Here is a 16,585-nt window from a genome sequence, read left to right as displayed (position 1 = left end):
GGCCTGTGATCCTTGCAGGAGATTTTAATGTGAATTTCTCGTTACCTGAAGCTGAAACATTATTAACCTTCCTTAAAGACAAATATGGATTGGAAATGATAAATGGTAGGAATGATCCAACAACCAAAGGGGGAACTACCTTTGATGCAGTTTTTGCAAGAAATATTGAAAAAATAGAACTCAAACATTTCGTATCTTACTTTAGTTATCATAATCCCATTGTGAATGTTATAGATTTGGATATTTCTCCACTCGAAAATGATAATTAAAAGATGCGATCAATTGTGAATTGTAAGCGATGTTAATAAAGTTTGTCTTAAGGAAACAATATGATTTCACTAAAAATCAATTTCTACCCCTTCCTTGTTTTCATTTCCACATTACGAAGTTTCACTTTTTCCGCGAGGAGGGACTCCACGCACTATTTTTTTAAAAATGTTTTATTCATTTTTTAATTTATCTCTTCCTAAGTCAAAATTCTTTAAGGTCCCATCAAAAAATTTTGATGGTTTATGTTGGTTTTAGTGCGATTCATGATGGTCCAACATTATTTCCTTAACTTTCAAAATCAATTATTGATAAATATTTAAATCTGAATGGGAAAAAACAAAATTTACTCTACTTTTTTTTGGAATTTATATTTTAGTACAAATAAAATTCCGATAATTTAGCAGATTTTTTTTAGTAACTATTGGGCTGTTTTTTTATAATAAAAAACACCAAAATATATTTCTGCATGTAGTTAGAGCGTCGAAAAAATTCATGAAAGTGACACCAGTGTCTTATCTGCGTGCTGCGTCAAAGAGTTAACCCCTTATCTGAATAATGAAACTTAGTAGAATGTTGAACTTGTTTACACTCTTTACTTTCTAAACACAGCTTGAACGGAGGGATGTACCGGAAGTTTTCTAAGTTTCTTTCAGTTTGTTATTGTTTCAACTCTGTTAACCATCCGTTGAACCATTTTTTTATGGGTGCTTCGTTTTCGCAAGCGTTATTTCTATTTTAATCAGATGTTTTCTTTGTTTGTCAATAACCCACAAAGTAATTAGCAATAGTGCATTTCTTTTAAAAATTAACTCCATGGTAATACATATTTCCTCCATTTTTTTATAAATAAAATTCATAAATATTGATCCGAAAACGGACATCTAGTGCAAGTGATGACGTCATCAGAATCAATCAGAAAGGTTTTAAGAATATTCCTGTCAGATATTCTTAAATTAAAGGAAATCGTATTTATTAATTTATTATAATATTTTTCAATTTAAATATAAATATTCGGGTTTTTGGATCCAATAAAGCAAGTTAAAATAAACTAAAATAATACTGAATGCTAATCATTCATCTTATTCCTGACGGACGTTCTTTCTATCATCAACAGATGGCAGTACAATAAGAGGCGTTAATAACTTCCTCTTGGTGATACAAACGATATTACACTAATCTGAGCTGATGACGTCATTGGAGGACTGCGAAACTTCCGGTTTGATTTGTTTGTGGTGACATTCACCCAGAATGTTGATCAAAACACGGAAGCGTAAGCGATGACGTTATCAGAGTTTATAAGAAAGGTGAATTTTAAGAATATTCCAGTGGGGTGTTGTGTTAAGAAGAATCTTTTGCAATTATTTATTATTTTGGTTTTAAGTAAAAATAGGTTTACACATAAAAAAAATATAGGTTTATTTATAAATATGTATAATTCAGTTTATAGGTTTATTTATTAACTGAAATAATAGTGAGAGCCAGTTTTAAGCACTAATCATAACACAAAATCTAATATAAGCGATGACGTTATCAGAGTACAGTAATAAAGGATGGCTCTAAGATTGTTATAGTCGGACGCTGTTTGAAGAAAAATTGATTTATTTTTTGATTATTATTTTTTTATTTTTTATTTTAAGCTCATATAGTCGGATCTTTAAGTTTTTTTAAAATAAAAAAAAGAGGTTTAGGCATAGTAAAATAATGCGGGGGCGCTAACTATAAATTTTTAAGTCTTCATGTTTATCAACCTTTTTAAACCCGTATAATGTTAATTATAGCGATTGATATTTAATTTATTACTTTTAGTAGATGTTTTAATGTCCCTTGTAATGTATCAAGCTATATTAAGAAACATTTCTTTGTTAGAAAAAACTTTTATTCACAAACAGTAACAAATATGAAGTAACCGTAACGGGATAGTGAAAATATTATAAAACAACCCGTAACGGGATATATAGGAAACTCAAATTCCACAACAAAACTAATCTCTAAAAAAATCCAACAACTCTCTGTTGTTCTACCAAAAAGTATTCTAATTTTATCGTCTGCTTTTATTTTATTGTTTATCTCTTTATGTGTTTAGTTTATTTTATTCATGCTTTTGCTAGCCCGTTATTTTTTGAATAATTTTACTTTTATTCATGCTTTTGATAGCCAATTATTTTTTTAATATTTTTTTTTATTCATGCTTTTGATAGCCAATTATTTTTTTAATATTTTTAGAATAAAGTAAAAAAACTTTTTTCTTCAGTTTCCGGCCCTATTTATGACTGCAGATATACACGAAGAGAAAGAAGCCTTAGCAACTGTGTGGCCAGAAAGCTCACAGCTTCTGTGCCATTTTTATGTGGCTCAAACTGAATGGTGTGAGCTATTTTCCAAGTCTACTACATTAACGACGGAAGAAGGATCTAGACTTATGAAACTTTTCCTCGATGTAAGTATATATAGATACATTTTAATATTTGTGTACTGCAACTTTCGTGGGCCCAGCATAAGCACACATCAAAAGGGTTGTCTTACCCCGGTTCGATCTTCGAGAGCAGTCGTTATCGAAACGAAACAGAGGTATGAATCTTCAGCAAACGTATAATAAGCTGGACAAAAAATAATTTTTATTACTGACAGTAAGTAATAACTATATAATCTTTATATGTCTCTGCATGAAGATTAAACGATAAAAGAAATCTAAGAAAACTTTAAAAATTGGAAACCTTTCAAATTCTTTGCTTTCAACTCGAGACCAAGAGGAAGACTGAAAAAGTGATGGTTGGACCCTATCATCTAACCATCTATCCAACCATGGTTAGATAGACCCTATCTATCTAACCATTTTCAAGGTGAAAAACTGGAAATTGAAAGCCAGAAATAGGAAAGTCTGTTGACAGGCTTACAGCGGGCTGTAGTGGTAAATAAGGATAGTTTAAGAGAACATTAGAAAGTTTATACAGTAGAACAAACTTATCTACGCAGACACCGTGAATTAATCAATGTGTAGTTTTATCAATAATTAATCAATATGTTTGGTCGTTAGTCTTGACTTGTAAAATGTAATTCAAAGTTAGTCATTTAGAAAATATAACTAATTTCGACACATTCTAGGTACCCGGTTTTACCCCATTCTCCCTGTATGAACGCAGAATTTTGTATTAATTTGAAATAAATTATTCGTTTAAACAATTTTTGGGGGTTTTGAACACCAAATTTTGATCTTGTATTACACCACAGTTTCGCAGTTAAAGTATACTTTCATTCACCTTCTTTTGATTAAATAGTCGCATAAGCACTTTGTTTATTTCATAAGAATAAGGTATACTTTACTTTGTTTATTTCATGAGAATAAGATATACTTTACTTTGTTTATTTCATAAGAATAACAGGGTGCGTAGCGTTTGTAAAAAGTACTTAAAGGTGCTTTTTGGGGGATTTCGTTTTTAAAAGCTTTTAAAGGTGCTTTTTTCAGCTGGCGTTTTTAAAAAGTGCTTTTTTTCCGAAATTTTTTTCTTTCTCCCTTCAGTGATATCTGGTGGATCCCATGCATTTCACGAAAAAAGGGGTGTTTGCTATGTAATCATTCATGCGGACTTCATGTCGTACCCACGTTATGACTTGTGCATGCGCACACACTTTAAACCGAAACCCCAGTGCTCCTATTCTGATAGAGAATATCAGATCCTTATGAAATGTTTTTCTTTTTAATTTACTTTAATTTTGTTCATGTTTATTTTATTTTACTTCTAACACTTTTCTTGACGTAGGGGGTAAGGGTACCTTTGTTCTGAGTTCAGGGTCAAGTTGAATTCACTCGGTTATGTGGGAAAGTACTGATTGTTTCGATTTGCGCCCGTTTCTTTTTGGTTTTTTTTTAACGCTAAAACTGTTTATAAAAAAGTTTTTGTTTTTCAGTAATATCATTGATTGAATATGAATTTTTTGAGTGCTTAAGAATTTTTATAAAGTGCTTGAAAAGTTTTTAAAAAGTGCTTATTTTTTATTCAAAGATTTGGCTACGCACCCTGAATAAGGTATGGTACTTAACTTTGTTTATTTCATAAGAATAAGGTATACTTTACTTTGTTTATTTCATAAGAATAAGGTATACTTTACTTTGTTTATTTCATAAGAATAAGGTATACTTTATTTCGTTTATTTTATAAGAATAAGGTATACTTTACTTTGTTTATTTCATGAGAATAAGGTATACTTTACTTTGTTTATTTCATAAGAATAAGGTATAGTACTTAGCTTTGTTTATTTCATAAGAATAAGGTATACTTTACTTTGTTTATTTCATAAGAATAAGGTATAGTACTTAACTTTGTTTATTTCATGAGAATAAGGTATACTTTGTACTATGTAGACTAAAGCGAGAAAAAAAAATGTGAATATAGGGCCAAATGAAAATACAGAAATCGATATACTGTAGTTTCGGTTCTATAATCAAGTACCTTCCTCTTTGTTCCAAATAAAGCGAAGTAAAGAGACAAACATGTGCAAAGTAATTTAACCAATGGGGACAGAGGAACAAGTTTGAACAAGATAATAAAAGAAGGGAAATAAGAAACTGGCGTGAGGGATTCGGCAAAAAATTAGATAGATTATATTAGAATCCATATATTGGTAAACGGTGGAATACTAAAATGATCATTAACTTAATTATTAGAATCTTTCAAAATATGGAGTAATTCCCAGAAATCAAGTGCGGTAGATTGAAACGTTTTGATTGATTTTAGCATAAAAAAAGTCAAACCTGTGATTAGAATTCCAACTCTGTAGGGCAGGGATGGCGAACTAATGGCACGCTACACAATATTTTGGGCACGCCACCGATCACAAAGTTCACTATGAAGCATATTAACAATTGAATTAAAATTCACAAACAATTAACAAAAAAATGCACAATTAATGCCAAAAAAGCATTTAATAACCATAAAAAAACAAGCTAACAATAAATAAATAACAAAAAAAAAATTAACAGCTCTGCTTTAACTAACATCTTATAACCCTAATATAAGTTATTTGTCATCTAATCTGCAACAACAGAAGTCACACTAATGTTACTTTAAGTTGAATTACGCGTATAACTGAGACATTGCAAAATATCTTCTTCTTTTTTTCGTAGCTAAGTAAAAGTTTTGAGTTGATAGTATTTAGTATTATTATTTACCCAATAATTACGAAGTCAAAACTATTTGTCGGCACGTGTATGACCTCATTAAAAATTTTTTTTTTAAAAAGTGGCACGTTGATGCATAAAGGTTCGCCACCCCTGCTGTAGGGTATTAGGAAATTGATACATATCACAATTTTGGACATATCTTTAGTGTTCTTTTAGTGCACGTTTACATTGTTTATTATTTTGAATTGTTTCGTTTTCCAGGTTATGTATGCTACTACTGAAGAAAATCATACAGAAGCTTTTGCCCAACTACTGAATGAACAACGATACCCAGAGTTTTTATCCAGATTTAATTCTTTCTACCAAAGAAGAAACGAATGGGTCTTGCTGGACAGAAGTTCGACAGTAAACAACGCCACAAATAACTTTGCCGAATTTACAATTCGAATTGTTAAAGACATTGTGTTATGTCGCACAAAAGCTTTCAGTATCGTTACTCTAGTTGAATTTTGCTTGGATTTGTGGGAAAAACACCTTACGAAGAAACTTCTCGAATTGGCGCACTCTTGCGAAGTTAGTTTAGCATTCAAATCAATCCACGAAAAGGACAAAGAAATTAAAGAACTAGATGTGCAAGAGAGTTTTCAAAACGTGTTTCTGATGAAAATTGGACATAAATCATACACTGCCAATGCAGAGGTTGGTGTCTGCAACTGCCAAGTTGCAATGTTTGGTGCATTTTGCAAGCACCAATATTACTTATTTACAACACATAAATTTGCTTTGCCTAGTGCGCCAACTCTATCAATAGAGGAAAAAACTGAATTACATAACTTTGCTTTAGGAGAAATGTCAGAATGTGATTGTTCAAATACACCAGAGAATTGGAAATCTTTACCAAAAGATGGCAACGCTTTACTAGATTATGGCAAATCTTTACCAGAAGGTGGTGAATCTTTACCAGAAGATGATGATTTTTTTCCAGATTTTGATGAATTCTTACTAGAAGATGATGACTTTCTCCCGGAAAATGAGCAATCTCTATCAGAAGCGGGAACAAGTCAGAACAGTCAAGAAATAAATCTTAGTGCAATCCAGACGGGTACTAATAACCAAATCGACAAAATGGCTAGTCAGGAAGATAAAAATCAAATTGTTTCAGAACTAAATAGAATTGCCGATATGATTTCAAAAAGCACATTTACAAAAACAAAAGCCGACCATATCATCAATACTCTAAAAAAGATTAAGACCGTGGATGATTTAGATAGGTTATTTTTTCTTAAAAATAATTCTCGAATTAAAAAAACGAATGTTCATCACATTTCTGGAGTCGTGCCACGGTTAGAATTAGCTAAAGCTGTAAGAAGTGTTCCAGAAAAAACAAATGTTCATCATATTTCTGGAGTCTTGCCTAGGATAGAGTTAGTCAAAACTGGAAAAATTGTTCCACAAAAAACAAATGTTCATCATATTTCTGGAGTCTTGCCAAGGATAGAGTTAGTCAAAACTGGAAAAATTGTTTCAGAAAAAACAAATGTTCATCATATTTCTGAAGTTTTGCCACGAATAGAGTTAGTCAAAATTGAGAGAGTTTTAGATGGAAGTTCTTCTGAAGAGATAACTAAAAAACTAAAAGTATCCTAAAATGCCTTAAAAATAACCTTTGATTACTTCTTAAGACCTAGTTACTATGTCTTTATATAGCGATTGTCAATGTAAAAATATAATTGAATTTACAAACCAAAATTTATAAGAAATTAAAGAAAAATCCAATTTTTGGACAATTATTGTTTGAATTTTGTTTTAGTATGATCAAAATGTGAAGAACTATGCAATAAAAATACCGTAATGTAACTACCTACCCAATAAAAATACCCTATACTATGTAAAAAATGTAATTTTTTTCAAGTAATAATTAAGAAACGGCACTTAAGTTAAAGGGCTTAAATACTATGAACACTTTTAAAAAGATTAAAATTTTAAAAAGTGTTTATCGCATTTAGGAATTTACTTTCTTCAAAGCTACAAAATTTGTAGCAAAAATCCCTATTTTGGCTATTATTTAAAGCTCTTACCTCAATAGGATATAACTAATAATCCCTTCTCAACATTTTTGTGTATGTAATTAACTAATAATAATTTATTATAATTTTTTTTATAATAATTAAATTATAAATGTGTTATTAATTGTTTATAAATTTTTAAAACTAATTTTTGAAACTCCAATAGCGGGAAAAAACAATTACTTTTTGAGCAAAAAATATTTATTGCAAAATACTTTAGTTAATTTTATTGTTTATTAATTTTCAAACATTTAATTTTACTATAATATTATTCGCACAGGTATAGAAAGTTCCTATATAAATATGTTTTGCATGAAAGATTTCTTAAAATCACAACTTTTGCATTTCTAGAAAAGGGTTAAAATTTCGATTAATTTTTCCTTCATAAGCATGTGCCAATATATAATTTTTATATTTTGGTTTCAGATTTTTTTTTATTCACAAATTCTTATTGTTAATTGGGTAGGCTTTATTTTCCATTATAGATTCAAGAAAGTCACAACATTTATTTTCCTGTTTCATCAAGTTGAATTGTTTTTAATTTTTAGTTTGAATATTAATTTTCTGACTGTCTTTCAAATGTGATGTTTTGAAAGTTGAAGGTATATTAATAAAAATACGTATGCTTGTTTGTGAGCATATTTTATTAAGAGTTCAATGAGTTTCAATTTTCATTTCATAAATTATTTAGTGCACGCAGAACCAGCTGTTCCCTGGATGTATCTTCCTGCTGTCCTTGCGATCTGTCTTTTTGCTTAACAAAGGTTTATAAGCCTTAATTGAGCACACACGCCTACAATAGTTGTAGTTCATTTACGTCGCACTAGAGCTGCACAATGGGCTATTGGCGACGGTCTGGGAAACATCCCTGAGGATGATCCGAAGACATGTCATCACAATTTTGATCCTCTGCAGAGGGGATGGCACCCCCGCTTCGGTAGCCCGACGACCTGCACGCGAAGTCGAGCACTTTACGGTAGAACAGTTTAACGAGGACCAATGCCGCACACCCTCTGTCCCTACGCAGACTGATCCAAGTGGTCACCCACCCGCACTCTGACCGCAGCCAGTGATACTTGACTTCGGTGATCTGCTGGGAACCGTGTCTTAACGATCAGTCCAATGCGGGACCACACACGCCTGCAAATGCATGCGTACCAATAAACAATAAATAAATAAAACTTGAAAATCACAAGCTGATTTACATTCATATAAATTTTCTATAAAAGCATGTACGAATTTTGTACTTTTCTTGTTTTTAATCAAACAATGCATAACATTTATCTGCGAGAAGTTATTTGTGCTTTGATTTTAGCTGTTAATATTCAGAAGTGTATAAAGCAATATTACTTTTAGCCTTATTAACAATGGCTATATAGTATGTTATACATTATTCGAATTCACGAACTAACTGCTAATCTCTTTCAATGAGTCAACTTGAGTAGCTATCATTCGGCCTACCATAAAATTCATATCGATGTTAATTTTTTTTGTTCCTGCTTCATTGAAAACATTTCAGGGATAATTAAAACTATAATTAGAATATGATCGAATCCCAATATAATTTAATAAGCCTTTCGTTGTCTGTATCGATTTTTAATCGGCATTTTATACGTATGCATTATGCTCATAGAAGGCTTAAACATTTTACTGACTTATAAAGGTCAGGCTGCGTTAAACGATGAAATGGCTGTCGACCCAATTCACAGAAATTCCCCCGCAATTCCAGTTATTTTTTGTTTTTCAAATATTTATTTAATGTTTTAATTGTGGCGCTTATTTGTAAATACATAATATGGAAGCAATAATGACACGAACATAAACAAAACTATAGAATTACTAATTTTGGACGATCGTTTTGCTAAGTGGCGCATTGATAGCATCTCATAAATAAATATTATAAATAGAATATCAAAATCAGCTTCTATTTTTTTAGTCCTCCAAAAACAAAAAATATTGATTGGTTATTTATTATATCAATAGTTCACGGAATAATGGCGGAACAGAAAAGAAAACAAGCTTAGAATTTTTTTATTTCATTAATTGTGTATACATTGATTTTTTTTTCTTTTAGTCACTCGTAGCTTTAAATTATTTGATAAGTAACTTCGTCTATTTGTCACAAAACGTTGCACTAAATATGATAACGCAAATAAATATGAAAACGCAACTAAATATGTCAACAACGTTACATGATGCTTGATGTAACGTTGTTGCATGACACTTGATGAGACAACGTTGCATGATATTTAATGATAGAACGTTACAAGAATTTTATGATGCTACGTTACATGATTGTTAGCATAATGTAATGTCAGATGATATTTGAATTACACTATGATACTTGATATTTAATGACACAAAGCTACTTGATATTTGATGATACAACGTTACTTGATATTTGATGATACAACGGTACTTGATATTTAATGACACAACTTTACTTGATATTTGATGATACAACGGTACTTGATATTTGATGATACAATGGTACTTGATATTTAATGACACAACGTTACTTGATATTTGATGATACAACGGTAGTTGATATTTAATGACACAACGTTACTTGATATTTGATGACACAACGTTGCTTGATATTTGATGATACAACGGTACTTGATATTTGATGACACAACGTTACTTGATATTTGATGATACAACGGTACTTGACTTTAATGACACAACGTTACTTGGTATTTGATGATACAACGGTACTTGATATTTGATGACACAAAGTTACCTGATGTGTGATTGCATAACATAATATGATATTTGAAGACACAGCACATTAAGTTTGATTGACACAACACATGACAATTGATGTAGCACTGACGCATCATAATATGATGTTCCAGCATTGCGCGATGCTTGGTGACACAACGTAAAATGATATTTAATGACATAATGTTACATGACGTTTGATTATTAAACGCTACATAATGTTCAATGACAGAACATTACATAACGTTAGATAACACGACGTAACAGGATGTTTCATGACACTACGAAACAGGAGTTCCACTCCTGAATAGTAAGAATTGTTTTATCCCGTTTTTATTTCATTCCTTTTTTTTTAAATATATTAAAATTTCGTACAATTTTACTTTTTTAATTATTTAATAACTAAAGAATATTATTCTATTATTTGTTTTTTTTTAATCATTCTGCCTACCATTTTAATTATTCTTAATATGTTTAACTATCAAAATTTTATTTTAAAACTATCGTTAAACAGCCGACCCTTTTTCTTTATTTGTTTTGTTTAGGATTACGAATGTTCAATTCCGAAGCTTTGCAATTTTTAACCCAATCTAGAAGACAAGGGGACTCATGGATCAAGTACTGGGAGAAGTTTGAATTCGGGGGGGAGAACTTTTTGATGGAAATAACGTTATATGGAGAGGAAAACCACGAAAACTTTCAACGGTTAGCCTGGCGGAAAGGGGTCTCCAACCCATGATCCGTCTACCACTGAGGATATTTTACGTCACCACTGTGGTCGGTGCGAGCTGGGTGTGGATTTCGTATCGACTAGCCAGCCCTGGGATTCGAACCTGGTTCACCTCATTGGAAGGTGATCGCTCTCAATATTAAAAAAAAAAATCAATTTAAAAAAGAAAAAAAATATTTTTTTTATAATATAAAAATATAGGGAAGGTATAAAAAAAATCACAGGAATTTCAATTTTACTTTTTACCCTTTTATTACAGCTACGAGTAAAAAAATAGTTTCTCCAATTTTTCTTGAAGACATGTTATATAAATTTCCCAATATATTCCCCATAATAAATAAATCGGAAATATGAAACATTCCAGAATCACGGCCAAAAATGTAAGAAATAAATGACATTTCAACAATTCCAAAAATGTTGTTGAAAATCTTGGCATCTTGCCAAGGTAAAAGCTAGGAATTTTCAGGAAAATATTTCCCAACTTCAGTAAATTACATAACCGGGAAATAAAGATAAATGGAATATCTGTTGCGAAACAAATGAATTACCGTGTTTCCTGACACAAGTTATTATTTACCTAAGCATATTAACTGTAATTTGTTAACTTTTCGGCAAATTCGAGAGGGTCTTTTGATTTAATTACCGTTCCTAATTTCTGAACAATTTTCATTTGGGAGAGTAAGAACAATCTAGAAAGGTTAAAGATAGCGGTAAAATATTTGAACAATGTCTTTTATTGATCGTAATTTTGATTGCTGAAAATGCATCCTGCTTTTGACTGTAATATGTTCGAAGTTTAATAAGTCTATGAATAAACAAAGATAAAAAGTTAATAAATCTTTTTTTTTAAGTAATAAAGTACAAAACTATAAAGAAAGAGGGTATTAAGATATATTTTGATTGTAAGCAATTAGATAATTTGATTTTATAGTTAAAAAACAAGCAGAAACATTAAATTAAAAATCAGTAACAAAATTTTTAAATATTTTTACATTTTCATTGTTTTATTTTAGACCTGAAAATAACCAATCGCCATGTGGCGAATCAAGGAAAAAAAGTGGCGACTTCAATTAACTTAATCTATTAGTTATTTTTATTATTATTATTATTTTTTGTAAAAATTATTAAAGAATAAAAATACACCAATGCAGAATTCAAGAAACAAAATCAATTTGAGTTGGAAAAATTCATGCGGAGTTCTTTAACAATTCACATATTTCGAAGTTGTAATGTATACAATAAATGTATTTCGCCTCCCAAATATATTCAAATATTTCAGTATGCTTCTCTAGAGCCGCGATGGTACAGGGGATAGAGCGTTCGCCTTCCAATCAGGTGAACCGGGTTCGACTCCCAGTCGATACCAACTTCGTATCCGGCTTGCACCGACCACAGTGCTGACGTGAAATATCCTCATAGAGGAATTATGGATTAGAGTCCCCTTGCCGTTAGGCTAACCGTGGGAGGTTCTCGTGGTCTTCCTCTCCATGTAAAGCGAAATGCGGGTTAGCTCCATCAAAAAGTCCTCCACAAAGGCAAACCTCTCCCAACACTCGATCCAGGAGTTTCTTTGTCTTCTGAATTGGTTTCAAAATTACAAGGCTACGGAGTTCAACATTTGTAGTCATAAACCCATAAAATTGGATCGGTTGTTCAACGACGGTTATAAAATAAATGCTTAACTAAATATGCTTAAATAAATTCAGTATGTTTAACTAAATTTAGTCATATATTTATATTATTTTTATTTTGAAATAATTGTTTATAGCCGTATATTATTTCTAATATTTTTTTTTTAAAAAGCATAATTTAATTCAAGCAAAAATAAAATTCAAAAAGTGGTTTAAATGAAAAGGGCCTACTGATATCGGTCACTGGCTTAAGCGGTTTAAGAAAAAAAGTGGCTACTAAGTTAATGGAGTCAAACGGCCACTGGCAACTTACAGAAATTTTAAATTTTCAGGTCTATTTAAACCTTACTTATAAATTTGGAGGAAAAAAAAAATTTTTTTTTCGTGAAAAGAAGTAAATACACTTTTAATCAAATCAAGAAAAATGAAAATTTATGAGAATACCTAATCACTTTTCGAAAAATAAAACTGCTGAGCAAATCAATCAAACTTAAAAACATCTCTGAAAAATAAAATATTTATTCTATATTCCATCAAAATGTAAAACCGTTTTTATTAAAATGAAAGTTCGTATACGAAAGGCCATGGAACTTCAAGAAATCAATTTCTCGAAAGAAAAAAAAAGAGTACAATTCATCAGCATGAACACTGATGAAAAATAAATTCAAAATATACATTATTGTATCATATATTGCACAAATATGAACGTGCCTGTTCTAAAATCGCCACCTTCAATATGTATTTGATAGAACCCTAGTCAAATGAAAGAAAAAAATATTCATATTAGAGATCTTAAAATAATATTTCAGGGCGGAATAAACAAAAACGCGAAGGAAATGTGTCGAATCAGCAGTGAGGAAGGCGGTACCTAAACATTAAGGCCAGTTTGATTGTCTGATGAAACTTGGTGGTGTTCTAATAATCTGTTTCCTCTATCTATCCAATCGGGAGTATTTTTGTATAGGTACCTGTTCACACTTACTACTATCGCTAAAAACGTTATAAACAGCAAAATAAATAAATAAATAAAATAAAATAATTTAGTGCTTTTTCCGGAAAGTTGTCACAAGTTATACCTTTCAACGATATTTTTTAATTTCTCACGCGCCATTGTCATGAAATTTTGTGTTTCACTCCAGTTTTAATTTACAAGTCCTAATTTTGATACACTTTCGAAAAGGATTCTAAAATCTATTTTAAAAGCAGTGTTTACATAACATCCTTAATATGTTTATAATTCCACAGAATTTTTTTCACTTAATTATTTAGCTCAAAACATTTCGAATTTAAAAATGAAATACATATTATAATAATTATTTTGTGATCATTAAATTTTCTAAGAAGAATAAAACAATATACGATAAAACATTTTCTACCATTTTCTTTTCATAGACGTTCTCATAACTTTCTCTCGAGGAAATTGTTAGTCTTAACTATATCAAGTATTCTAAGATATCCGCCATTTTGTCAAAGAATTTATGGTTTTTAATATCACGCTACATTTGGTTATTGTCAGTTAGAGCTTGAAATATGCCAGCCAAACTTCAACAATTTTGTCGAACAAACATGCGCGTGATCCAAAAAGTTGTTCGAAAACAATCATGTGAGTTATGACCTCTCTCAGTCCTCAATTTTCTGGATCGTTGCCAAAATGTAAATAATAGTTTTAATGATTTCACTTTTCCTCATATCATCATCTTCTATTTCGAAGTCTGGAATTAATTAAATTTTAGGACCCGGTGTTTGAAACACACGTTTTTGATGAATAAGAATCTTTGAAAAAACTTTTTCTTAAGTTTTAACAAGACATAAATCTTAAGAAAATGAGTCACCAAAATTATGACGTCGAATATTAAATACTTCCTCATGGGCTAGTGGCACGCTTTTTGGATTTTGTTTTCTTAGAAGAATGCTTAAATGTAATTGAACTGATCGTGTTTTTCTTTATTGAGGAAATGATTTTTAACACAATTAGAGAAATTGATTTCGTAGATCATGTGATTGACAAGCAAAATGGCGAAACGACTATAATTTTCGTTTAAATTCTTTTGCTAAGTCTGCTTTCGTGAAAAATTATGCATGCATAATTTTATTACTTGAAAAATTTTTATCTTTATATTTTATATTAAGAGGCTTGCCATCTTGGAATTCAGGTTAAAATTTTAATTTGGGTTTTCTTCTTCTTTTTTTTTTTTTTTTTTTTTTTTTTTTTTTTTTTGTAATTAACAAACTTTCGGAGATTAGGTATTATTATATAGCACAATACCTTTCAAAAACGGAAGGGGAAAAAAAGGGTTTACTTTATTAAATTAGAGAAATGGTGCTGGATAATTTTTAGAAATTCTTTGAATTTTTTCTCAAATTCTTAAAGCAATAAAATTATGCGACCTGTGTTTTTGAGTGAATAATTTAGAACTACACGTTTCTCAGTTTTTAGATTTCTTAAAATCTAATTTCATTACAGTTTAAACTGACGAAAACCGATTTGGATGACGCTGAAAAATTCTTTCAGCGTTAATATCATAAAAACAAAGATATTTATCAAAAATCTAAAAACAGGCAATTTTATAATATTTATTTACTTCAAAAATTATTGATTGAAGAATTGTATTGGCATAATTCTGTCAGAAAAAAAAATCGAAAATTTAAAATACCTCACTCCTTTTATCTCAAATTTTGATTGTCTGACGACCTGGTCTGACGACATGTATCGAAAGATAATGCCAAATAGAGTAAATATCCATTTTTAGTTTATTCGTGAAAATTAAATAAAGAGGATTAAAAGCATATATAGAATTTTCCCTCCCCGTCTCTACCCCTTCGACAGTTGAGTTCGATAAAAAAAGGGCCACTTGAGAGTTTTTTTTTTTTTTTTCTAGAAAAGAGGAGTTGATGCCTTGCTATTGAGATCAGAACCTTGGAGTCACGGGAACTTCACTCCGACTCCAACTCCCACATCGATTTATAGTTCCTTGAAAATTTCATAATAACAGAAAAAAAATTTAAAAAATTTATTTGTGAAGAATATTGAAATTGTATAAAACCATTATAACAAAAAATACCTAGACATCAATGTATCTCACGTATAAATAAACATCTAAACTAAACTAAACTCAGTAGCGCGACAGCCCATGGAGGGCCATGGCCTACTGTGCCCATCTCAGTTTTCTTGACCTTCGGCTCTGGGGTGCAGAAGCAGATGTTCCGGTTAGGTGGTCAACCGAACGCGAAACCCCCAGTGTTTAGTTCCCAAGCATGCTTGGTACTCATTTATCGACCCGCTGAAGGGATGAAAGGCTGAATATAAACATCTACAACAGCATTATTATAACATTTATTTATTACATTTATCACAACATTATTTATTACAACAGCATTGTTTAATGAATATGCATGAACTATGAAACAATCACGAATAATTTACATAGATGTTTTTTTTATATTTTTAAATCTTATGTGGCACCATAAACTCGGGTACTTCCTTATCTATTGGCAAAAACTATAGCTATTATTCATTTTGTTTGATTGTCTTAATTAATAATTTAAGTAGTGTTCAAAAATTAGTTATACGTTGAGCATTTATTTAGACGCATTTTGTTAATTAATAATTTAAGTGGTGTTGAATAATTTTTTACACGTTGAATAGTATTTATTTAGAATAGTTTTGAATTTTTATAGAAATGAAAACTTAGTCACGAATAAATTATTTAGATTTATTTTTGATCCTTTTCTAAAATGACTTGTAATTTTAAACACAAACTGTGCTATGGTGTGGCATGCCGTCATTTTGGTGACCTTGCTGGCCTTTTTCGAGCAATAGCATATTTATCATAGGATACTCAAGTCATGGCTCGATAGGTGCGTAAGGAAGTAGTAAAGCACGCATTGGGATTATTTTTCTATTTTGTATCATGATAGAGATGGAAATAATTTCAGTAGTTCTGATGCCTACAATTCTGAAATGTACCGAACTCATACTTACGGTGGTTTGTGTGTTTTAATGGCTACCGGACAGATTTTAAATTATTTTATTATAAAATTCAAT

General features: G+C 30.6%; 1 protein-coding gene across 1 annotated transcript in view; it reads left to right on the top strand.

The window, feature by feature from the left end:
• The window catches only part of LOC107450566 (uncharacterized), a gene marked incomplete in the record, with an annotated part of 16,050 nt that extends 7,937 nt beyond the window's left edge, over positions 1–8,113 (top strand). Inside the window, 2 exon segments of the mRNA XM_043048343.2 lie at positions 2,522–2,707; positions 5,651–8,113. Coding sequence (XP_042904277.1) covers positions 2,522–2,707; positions 5,651–7,036 — 1,572 coding nt within the window.
• Between the last annotated feature and the right edge of the window lie 8,472 nt (positions 8,114–16,585).

The sequence above is a fragment of the Parasteatoda tepidariorum genome, chromosome 9, assembly GCF_043381705.1.
Source record: "Parasteatoda tepidariorum isolate YZ-2023 chromosome 9, CAS_Ptep_4.0, whole genome shotgun sequence".
NCBI lineage: Eukaryota > Metazoa > Arthropoda > Arachnida > Araneae > Theridiidae > Parasteatoda > Parasteatoda tepidariorum.
Note: the sequence above shows the minus strand (reverse complement) of the source record. Positions and strands in the feature narration are given on the sequence as shown.